Consider the following 10,991-nt stretch of genomic DNA (forward strand, 5'->3'; position numbering starts at 1 on the left):
ACCCCCACCCTGTGATCCTCAGGCATCAGCCTACCTGCTTCTGGGCCCCCAGGACCCTTCGTCCAGGAGCCAAGGGACTTGTCCCCTGCCCTGGGGTACCCCTCCTTTCCCTGCTCCATACCCCCTCCCACATCTCAGTCGTCTCTCAACCCTCTGCCTCCTTCCCTTTCGTCCTTTGGCAGCACAGGAGCCCAGACCTACAGCCTTGCACATCTAAGGCACTCAGCTTCCCTGCTCATCTGTGTAATGGGGGTAACTAGGTGCCTGGAGAATCCCAGGGACAGGGGAGCCTGGTGGGCTGCCGTCTATGGGTCGCACAGAGTCAGACACGACTGAAGCGACTTAGCAGTAGCAGTAGCAGGGACATTTAAAATGTCCCAACAACCTTTAGAGCAGAGATACAAGTCAGTCATCAAGGATGCCAGCGGTAAGGAACTGGGTTTCTTGCTTTCCTGGGGATAAATGCTTTAGCTGCAAAATTTTGGGGAGGTTCTAAGGGAGAACATGGAGTATATACATGGTACCCGCGTGCGTGTGTGTGTGCATGCATGTTTGTGTGAGTGTGTGAAATGGCTATTGACCATTTCAGAGCCTGTACAGAGTATGTCCATATTTTAACCCCAGTCTAGTAGGGTCTGTCCACAGGCTGAACACTAGCCCTGGGGGGAACCGTTCGTAACTAGTACGGTGCCAGCAGATGAGATGAAGAATCCCATGGTCTCTTGTTCCCCCAGCACAGCCCATCTTACCCAGGACCGCAAAGGAGAAAATCCACTGCAGAACCACAAAGGTCTGCAATCTGCGCTCCCACGGCACGGACAAGGGTGCGAACTTCACCATGCTGTCTCCTCGGTTGATTCCACAGGTTTCTCTGAGCTCTGCTGTGGTCTGAGGCACCTACTGGTTTTGTTGCTGCCGGAGGTTGAGTAAGCATTAGTCTGGGAGGAGGGTGCCCCACCCACCCCGGCCCAGCCTAATGCCTCCCTGCCCTCACCCTGGCAGGAATCTGTTTCCTAGGAGAAACCTTTGAACCCACCTGCCCTGGAGTCAGCTAAAGGAAGGAGGAACGGAAGGACATTTGCCTCCTCAGGCGATACCTTATCTGCCAGATATCTTTCTCTTTTTGCTTGAATCTGGCCCAACACTTGACAGTCAAGCACTGAGTACAGGGCAGTTCTGTCCTCCTCACATCTACCCAGTGACTTGGCTGCAGTAGCTGTCTCCCCTCTTCTGCCATGTCCGCTGTTCCCCTCCACAAATACACAGTAACAGCTCCTGTGCTGTGGAAGTGCCCCTGACAAGTTCACCAGTGGCCTCCACGCTGCTGAATCCAGTGGTCAATTCTCAGCTCTCATTTTGACCTCTCAGCGGCCTCAGACACAGCTGGTCCCTCCCTCCTCCTTGAAACCACTTGGCCTGTGGACACCACATTCTCCTGGTTTCCCTTCTGCCCCTCTGGCTGCTCCTGGGTCTCCACGGTGGCTCTTTTTCCTCACCAGGCTAAGTGTTTGAGGGGCCTCCTGCCCACTCTGTGCCTGGACCCTCCCTCCTCTCTCCCGCAGAGACCTCATCCAGGCTCACGGCCTTGGAGTCTGTCTACAGGACAAGCACTTCCAAACTGCATCTTCAGCCTGACCTCCCCTTGCGCTCCAGACTTGACTATGTAAGTAGGTTCTTGACATCCTCCCTAGTAGTCTGCTCAGTCTCCTTCACAGCCTGTCTAGACTGAACTTGATCTTCCCTCTCCTGCCCAGGCCAGCTTTTCCTCTGCTCTTTGACATCTCCGGAAAGGGGACTCCAGTGACCTGGTTACACAGGCCAAAACCTTAGCGTCACTCTAGACTTTTTCTGTCCCTCTCCATTCACCTCTCATAGTCGGTTCTCCTAAATCTCTTCCTTTAAATGTGCACTTTGAACTGAAATATATCAAACATACAGGAAAAGGCACAAGTCCTAAGTGTAGGAGTGATACATTGTCCCAGAGTGAACACACTGGTGTGATCTCCATTCTGATGGACAAGTAGGACCTGACCAGCACCTACGCTCTTGCCTGTCACTCCTCTCTTCCCCAAACCTCATACCAGCCTCGTCTGCTCTGAAATTTACAAGTGAGTCTCACACAAAATATTCTTTTGAGACTGGTTCTTTGGCTCAAGATTATATTTCAAGAATCATCCAAATTGTGTGTATTTGTAGTGTTTTTTCTCATTGGTACATAAGACTTCACTGGGTGAATATACCACAGTTCATCTGCTGGGGGCATGCAGGGTATTGCCTGAGTCTGGCTATTATGAACTGTAGTGCTGTGGGCATTCTTTTCTGTTTTTTCCAATTTTTTTCTTTAGGAAAAGATTGACATACATCATTGTTCAAGTTTAAGGTATACAGCATGATGGTTTGATTTAGATACATTATGAATGATTACAATAGATTTAGTTAGCATCTGTTGTCTCACATAGTACAAAAAAAAAAAAAAGAGGGATAGAAAATCTCCTTTTGATGAGAATTCTGATCTACAGTCTTCACAGCTCTTTTATGTATCACACAGCAGGTCAGGTGTGCACATTAATATACATTTGTGTTGAGTATGTGCCTGGAAATAGAACAGCTGGGTCTTTTTGTATAAAGTCACATATTTCCCAAAGTGATTGTACAAATTTATATCCACAAGCTTCACAAGCAATTCCAGCTGCTTCACATCTTCCTCAGCATTTAACCCTTTGTAGTGAGGACGTGGGGACACTTGTCGTGCTCACAGTGGCTTCCTCTGTGCCTAAGGAGGCTGAGCACATTTTAAAATATTCATTGGCCATTTGAATATCATTTTATCACAGGTTCACCCATGAGACTTCTGTTGATTTAAATATCTCTTGTACGGGAAAGCTACACCCACAACCAGCCTCTTTGATCATCTCTGATACCAGGGTCCTCACTGGTCTCTGTCTCTGTGTCCTTTCTCCCTCTCAACAGCCAGAGGGACTGCTGGGTCAAAGGGTGTGTGACTGCAGGAGCTGGGGAGCAGTAGTGCCAGGCTTTTCCCAAAACGGCAGCACCAGTTTACACCCTCACCAGGAATGTATCTGAGATCAGCAGGATGCTGGCCTCGTGGTGTGGTCAGACTTACTATTGTTTGCTAGTGTTGGGCTGTTTGCCAGCTAAGGTTGGGATCTTGCATTTCCTGAATACGCATGTTGCACATGGCTTTAGTCATAGTAATTTCCTTTTCTTTGAAAAGCTCATTCTTAATTTTCATCCATTCCTCTGCAGTGTTTTTTTGTGCTTTTTTTTTTTAATGATAGAAACTAAATAAATGGAACAATTTATTCCATCTTCATGATTACAGGCATTAAGGGCAGGGTGAGTAAACAAGGGAAATAAAGCTAACTCTTTTCTCCTCATCCCCTCATTCAACTAGATGCAGCATTTTGGCATTTTTATTACATACAGGTTGACTTAATTCATTGACTTACGTTAAAAACTGGCAGCAGCAAATCTTTGTAATTTAGGATCTTCCTCCATAGTCTCTCCAAGGATTTGAACTCTTGAACTACACCATGAGCTCTGAAATGGTGTTCACCACAGCATTCACAAAGCTTTCACATCTTAATATGAGATCTGACAACCCTTGTAAGGTTGTCGTTGTTGTTCGGTTACTAAGTCTCATCCAACTCTTAGCAAACCCATGGACTGCAGCACATTGGGCTTCCCTGTCCTTCACTATCTCCTGGAGTTTGCTCAAATTTGTGTCCATTGAGTGGTGATGCTATCGAACTTTCCTCTTGCCTTCAATCTTTCCTAGCATCAAGGTCTTTTCCAATGAGTCACTGTTTCCACATTTTCTATATCTACCATGAAGTGATGGGACCATGAAGTGACGGGACCATCAAGTGATTTGCCATGAAGTCATAGTAAAAAGATGGCAAAGTAACAGGATGTGTGCTCATCTTCTCCTGTGTGTCAATTACAAATTGGCACCTGCCAAGAGCATTTGCTAGCTACTGAACAACAACAAAAACATTTGCCATCTGTGTCTGCGGAGATTGAACCCTATGCTGCTGCAGCCGCTGACCTTCAACATCCACTGAGGGGAGTTCAGGGTGGCGAGTGAGGCACTCTCTGCTCTAGGGAAACTGATGGAGTAGATCTTTAGATTGTTGGATGTTTTCAGGAACTGATTTCATGATCCCAATCCTTGCCTCTCTTCATATTTAGAAAATCACTCAATCCCTTTATGGTGACATTGGCTCCTCGTGACTAGCAGAAAACCTTTTGTAAAGTAAGCATTGGATTGCATTGAACTCCCGCTTCATCAAGATCTTATATATTGATCTTCTCCCCCAGGCCTCTCTGAAGCAGTCTCTCAAAGCTATCTGAAATGCTGTCCCCCAGACTGTAGTCATTTTGCTCCAAGTAAAACTTAACTTACAACTCTCACATTGTGCATCCTTTTAGTGAACACGTGAAAACACCCAGAAAGCAACTAGTTGCTGAACAACCATTGACAGGAGGTTGGAACCCACCAAAATAAGATACCCCACATCCCAGGACCAAGGAGAAGCTGCAATGAGACAGTAGGAGGGGCACAATCACGCCAAAATCAAATCCCATACCCACCGACTGGGCAACCCATAAGCTGGAGAGCAGCAATACCAAAAAGGTTCTTGCACTGTTGCAAAAGTTCTAGGCCCCCATCAGACTTTCCAATCTGGCGATCCGGCAAAGAGACTGGGAATCCCCAAGAAATCTGACTTTGAAGGACAGTGGGATTTGATTGCAGAACTTCCTCAGGACTGGGGGAAACAGAGACTCTTGAAGGGTACCAACAAAACCTTGTGCATTCCAGGGCAAAGGAGCAGTGACCCCACAAGAGACTGAGTGAGACCTGCCCGTGAGTGTTAGAGGATCTATGGAGGCATGGGTCAGCAGTGCCTGCTGCAGGGATGGGGCACTGGCAACAGCAGTCCTGGGAAGCACATGTTGGCATAAGTCCTTCTAGAGATCACCTTTAGCCCTACTATAGAGCCTGTAGACTCCAGGACTGGGCAAGCCTCAGGCCAAAAAACTAACAGGGAGGAAGCACAGCCCCACCCAATATCAGCAGAAAATTGAATTAAAGATTTACTGAGCATGGGCCTTGCCCATCAGAGCAAGACTCAGTTTCCCCCCCAGCTAGTCCCTCCTATCGGGAAGCCTGCACAAGCCTCTTATCCTCATCAACCAGAGGGTAGACAGAAGAAGCAAGAACTACAATTCCACAGCCTCCAGAAAGAAAACCACAATCACAGAGAGCTAATCAAAATGAACACATGGATTACAGCCTTGTGTAACTCAATGAAGCTATGAGCCATACCACTCAGAGCCACCCAAGACAGATGGTTTGTGGTGGAGAGTTCTGACCAAACGTGGTCCGCTGGAAAAGGGAATGGCAAACCACTTTGGTATTCTTGCCTTGAGAACCCCATGAACAGTACGAAAAGGCAAAAAGATTTGACACCAGAAGATGAGCCCCCACCCCACTCCAGGTCAATAGGTTTCCAATATGTTACTGGGGAAGAGTGGAGAAATAGCTCCAGAAAGAATAAAAGAGGCTGGGCCAAAGTGGACACGATATTCAGTTGTAGATATGTCTGGTGGTGACAGTAAAGTCCGATGCTGTAAAGAATAATATTGCATAGGAACCTAGAATGTTAGGTCATGGTAAATTGGACGTGGTCAAGCGGAAGATGCAAGAGTAAACTCTGACATTTTAAGAATCAGTGAACTAAAATGGATGGGAATGGGCAAATTTCATTCAGATTGCAACCACAATCTCAAATATCCCATTATTCAGAACACTGAGTTCCTGCTGAGATTACAAAACCAGAAATCTCAAAGCAAAGAGTGATGGCTCATCATCTTTTACAATTGAGAAAAAAAATATTAAGGAGGAAAGGAAACTCCTCCCTTTTAAATGCATCAAATCAATGCTATCTTCAATTTTAATTGACATGATCCAGAGTACTCAATTTCCTGATCTGAGGAGTCCACCTTCAAGGTGACTTTCAAGGTCAAGAAGAGCTTTCAGGCTTCTCTTTGCCATGGCCCATGAACTCTCCAGCCCTTCAACAGGAATCTCCTTCTCCTTTATGCTTTCTGAACACATTGCTGGTAGAGCTTGAAGAGGTCAGGGCACAGGTCTCCGGAGCCATCCCCCTTGAGGAGCTTCTCAGCAAAGCTGCAACTGAAGCACTGTACTTGGGCTTCACGTCAGTGCAAGCCTCCCCTACGCTGTTCATGGCATCAGCTGTTTCTTGTGTTTTTTACCTAAATTTGAAATTTTAATACACTCATGATACTAACCTTTGTTGGTTACACATGTTGTGAATCTCTTCTCCCAATTTTTAGCTTGTGTTTTAAGGTGTCACTGGATGAACAAACATTTTACATTTTAATATATCCCTATTTATCAGCCTTTTATTAAATAGTCATTGCTTGGTCTGATTCAGAAAATTTTTCTTACCTATATTTACCATTAAGAATTTAAAGCTTGTTTTTCATAGGTAAGCCCTTTCTGGATGCTTATGTGTACAAGTATGAGTTAGGTTCCAATTGTATCTTTAACATATAAGAACCATTCTGGGCAGTCCCTTTTGTTGAACACCTCTCTCTTCCCCAATGATGTAACGTGCCACCTCTGTCATACAACAGATTTCTACACATGTGGCCTGTGTCAGGACTCTTATTCACTTTTATTAGTCTATTTATCTATATCTGCTGGTGCCACACAATCTTCACTATTTATTTAGTTCTTAAATCTGGGAGGGCAAGCCTGCTTGCTCTTCTATCTTAAAAGTGTCCAGGCTATAACTCACTCCTACTCTTCCATATACATATTGAAATTATCTCAACAATTTTCAAAAATTCTCCCTTGGATGTTTGAATTCATAAAATGTTGAATCACAGTTCATTTTGAGGAAACACATATGTGAATAAAAATGAAAGGAAAAATTAATTAATTAATTCACAAGTCATGATATCTGGGCTTCCCAGATGGCTCAGTGGTAAAGAATCTGCCTGCCAACACAGGAGACTTGGGTTTGACCTCTGGCTCAGGAAGATCCCCCAGAGGAGGTACTGGCAATCCATTCCAATATTCTTGCCTAGAAAATCTCATGGACAGAGGGGCCTTGTGGGCCACAGTCCATGGCGTCACAAAGAGTCAGATACAACTTAGGGGACACACGTCACAATATCCAGCAAAAGAACAACAAAGAAACCACAGGAAGAAAATAATAATGATAAAGGTAGAAATGAATGAGAGGCTTGGAAAAAAAACAGCTCTAACGAATAAATTAAATTTTTAGTTTTCTGAAAAAAGGATGAAAGAAAACATACTACTAGCTAATGTAATCAAGAATAAAAGGGACAAATCACAGATACACAAAGTAAGAAAGAAAGGACAGTGGAGATATAATTGAAACAGGAGAAATTTTTAAAATCAAAAGAAGGAGTTCCCTAGTGTGCTAGTGCTTAGGATTCAATGCTGTCACTGCCATGACCCAAGTTCAATCCCTGGTCAGGGAATTGAGATCTCACAAGCTGTGTTGAGTGCCAAAAAATAAATAAAGAAAATCAATAAAAATCAAAAGAAACTACTTTGCAAACTTTAATGCAAAAACATTTGCATGTTTAGATACAATTGACTGTTTCCTAAGGAAATACAATTTACCAAACAAGCCAATTAATGATAGAAAACTTAAGCAGATGAATTTCCATAGAAGAAACAGAGAACATTACCAACGAATTTCCCCGCCACCACACACACATACACAAATCAGCTCCAGAAAGTTTCATAGAAGTTAGCCAAATCTGTAAAGATAGAGACCTCTGATGCACAATAAATTGTTTGCAATGCTTTTAAAATGAAAAACTTCCCATTTCTTTCTTCTATAGCAAGTATTACATTGATATTTAAACTCAGTTTTGTAGAAAACAGCATGAAAAACAGAACTATAGACTGAATTACTTGTGAATATTAAAGCAAACTATTTGAATAAAATGGGTTTCCCAGGTGGCTCAGTGGTAAAGAATCTGCCTGCCAACTCAAGAGACACAGGAGACAAGGGTTCAATTCCTGGGTTGGGAAGATCCCCTGGAGGAAGAAATGGCAAACCACTCCAGTATTCTTGCCTGGAAAATAGAAATATTACACTCAAAAATATTAGGAAACAATCCAACATCACGTCACCATATACCATGAACAGGAAGGATTAGGGAAACCATTAATATATTACATCAGATTAACAGATTTAGGAAGATAATCATATGGTTATTTCCATAGATGCTGAAAAAGCTCCTGATCAAAACTCTCCACACAGTGAAATTTATGAGTGATTTCTTAATATGATAAAATATATACACTTTGTTCCTAAAGCCAGAATCTAACAACACAGAAATACTAAGGGTATTTCCGTAAGATCAGCAATAAACCAAAGAGGCCCTCAACATTGTACTGGCGGCACTAGGAGAAAAGTAAGAGAAATCAGGAAGAGGCCTAAGAATGGGGGAGAAAGGGAGTCAATCCATCCCTTGCAGGTAGTATGATTATGTATCTGGAAAGCCCCCAAAGTATTTTGCATTTGTCTTCATTGTTATTATTTCTGGTGTTGCTCATTTCTTACTATAAATCCAGGTTTTTTTCTGGTATCATATATATTCTGCCTGAAAAACTTCCTTTAATGTTTCTTAGAGCACAAGACAATCGGGAATTCATTCTCTTGGCTTTTGTTTGTCCAAAAGCATCTGTGTTTCTGCCTAAATTTTTGAAAGATATCTTCACTGGAATAGCTTTTTCTGTTGACCATATTTTTTCTTTCAGCTCTTTAAAGATGCAATTCTTGTCTTTGTTCCTCTGAATGTAATGTATCTTTTTCTCTGACTGCCTTCAACATTTTCACTTTACCTTTGGTTTCCAGAAATTTTAATATAATGCATCAAGATTAAAAAAAGAAAATCCTGTTGAGAGTCTCTGTGTTCTTGGATCTATGATTTCATCACTTTCATTATTTTTGGAACATTTTCAGCCTACCTCTTTGAATACTTCTGCTCTGTTATCTCTCCTTCTGGGATTTCAGCTACATGGGTGTTAGACTGTTCAATATGGTATTGCAACTCTTTAGAGCTATGTTGTTTGTTTTCACTTCTTTTTCTCTTTGTGTTTCAGTCTAGGTAATTTTTATTGACCTCTCATCAATATCCGTAATCATTTCTTTGGATATCTTGAGTCTACTGATGAGCCCAGAGCTCTTCATCTCTCTCTCTCTCTCTCTTTTTTTCTTTTTTAATAATTTTAGTATTTCCATTTGACTCTTTCTTGGTATTTCCAATTTTCTGTTAATTTTAACACTAGGTCCTCAGTACAGCCATGTGCCTGTCTTTGAGATATGTGCTTCCTTGTTCCTGCATTCTTCTGTGTTTCTTATTATCTACTACCTCCCTCTGGGTCTCATGGGTTGGCTGCACAGATCCTGCCAGGCAACCCTCTCCATCCTGCCACTCCCCCAGGCTCCAGTGGTAGCTCCTCCCCTTGCCCTTTCAAGCCTATAAGGGGCAAGACCTCCCTCATCTGGCTACAAAGGAGACACTCAAATATTTATTGGATCAATTAATTAAAGTATCTGGAACATAAGGTGTTGAGAGAACGCAGGTTGATAAGCATGGAATTAGGAATTCAATCATAACTCATTGGTAAAAGACCTTGACTTCCTCTGAGCGCCCAGAAAGCAGGCTGAACTGCCAACTAGAAATAACCAAATGGATCTGAATCCAAAGTCAAGTGCAGGAGGTGAGTACTGTGCAGAAGACTGTATCAGCTGCTGGGTGCTGAGCCCCCATGCCTGTGGGCAAGGTCCGTCTGTTCTGCCATCCAGGTGGCCTCCTAACTTTAGCAAAAGAAGAAGAAAACCCTCTTTGACAGTTCACCCTAAGAGCCTGGGATTTCTCTTTGCTGCTGGCTTTATACCAGGCACTAAAGGTAGACAGTGATCCCTACTCTGATTCGCATTCTACAGGTGATCCTGAGGAAGCACCCACCCTTTCTGGACCTGTTTCTACATCTATAGAACAGATGAGGTTAGAGCTATAAGGGAAATAACTCAGATCAAGGGCCTACAGGACTATGAGTTGTTCTTTGTATTAATACTTTTAAAAGAGCCAACATTTTTGAGTGTCTACTAAGAAACAGGCGATCTATGTGCATTGTTCCATTCAGTTCTCAAAGCAACCCAATGAGGTAGGTGCTACTGGTATCACTAATTTACACACATAAAAACTGGCATCTCACATTATTCTCACAACTCTCCAATATAAACGCTGGTCCCATCACAGCTCTGAGAGGCGCAGTGATCTATCTAAAGTCTCAGGTCACAGAAGACAGGAGCTGGGCTCGGTTTGGGTCCTCCTGACTCCAGAGCCTTCTTTCCCCTTCTTCACACTCTCCATTCCATGCTTATGACTGGTTTCCTTTCTTGAACAGTCCATAAAAATCTTCAAAGCTCAGTAATCCTGTGTCCCCAGTATGAGAGACAGACCGAGAGGATAGAACTGTTTTGATTAAAAAACTGAAATAAGGGCGGAGACCTGCACATCCAGCGGAGCGGCCAAAGAGGGGTGCACTACACCGCTACCCCAGGGCGGGCGGCTGGCTGGCCGGTCCGCTCCGCACCCACCCGCACCCGCGGGCGGCGGTCGCGCAGGCTCAGCGGCGGAACTGCGCCTGCGCGGTGAGCGCGGACGCCCTCGCCTTCCAACGCCGGGTGACATCTGCCGGCGCTTCTCTGGCTTTGGCCAGAGTGGAGGTGAACTTTCTCCTCAACCATGTGGACAGCAGAAAGCGGCGAAGCGCAAGACGGACAGTGGGAAGAAGTATATCGATACTTCCTCCTCCACGACTAGAAGACGTTGTCCAGGAGGGTGAGCCCGGCGCTAAAGAACCTTAACAATCTGGATGCTGG

At 44.0% G+C, this 10,991-nt stretch overlaps 1 protein-coding gene and 1 pseudogene across 1 annotated transcript in view; both read right to left on the reverse strand.

The window, feature by feature from the left end:
* Window positions 1–884, reverse strand: part of LOC104994124 (2-acylglycerol O-acyltransferase 2-like) — a 13,381-nt gene extending 12,497 nt beyond the window's left edge. The window contains exon 1 of the mRNA XM_010847588.1: window positions 750–884. Within this exon, the coding sequence (XP_010845890.1) occupies window positions 750–840 (91 nt within the window). The 5' untranslated portion in view covers window positions 841–884. The remainder of the gene's footprint in view (window positions 1–749) is intronic.
* Window positions 885–6,047: 5,163 nt separating this feature from the next.
* Window positions 6,048–6,275, reverse strand: LOC104994101 (annotated as a pseudogene).
* Window positions 6,276–10,991: the final 4,716 nt, after the last annotated feature.

This window comes from Bison bison, unplaced genomic scaffold, assembly GCF_000754665.1.
Source record: "Bison bison bison isolate TAMUID 2011002044 unplaced genomic scaffold, Bison_UMD1.0 scf7180017864251, whole genome shotgun sequence".
NCBI classification, from domain to species: domain Eukaryota; kingdom Metazoa; phylum Chordata; class Mammalia; order Artiodactyla; family Bovidae; genus Bison; species Bison bison.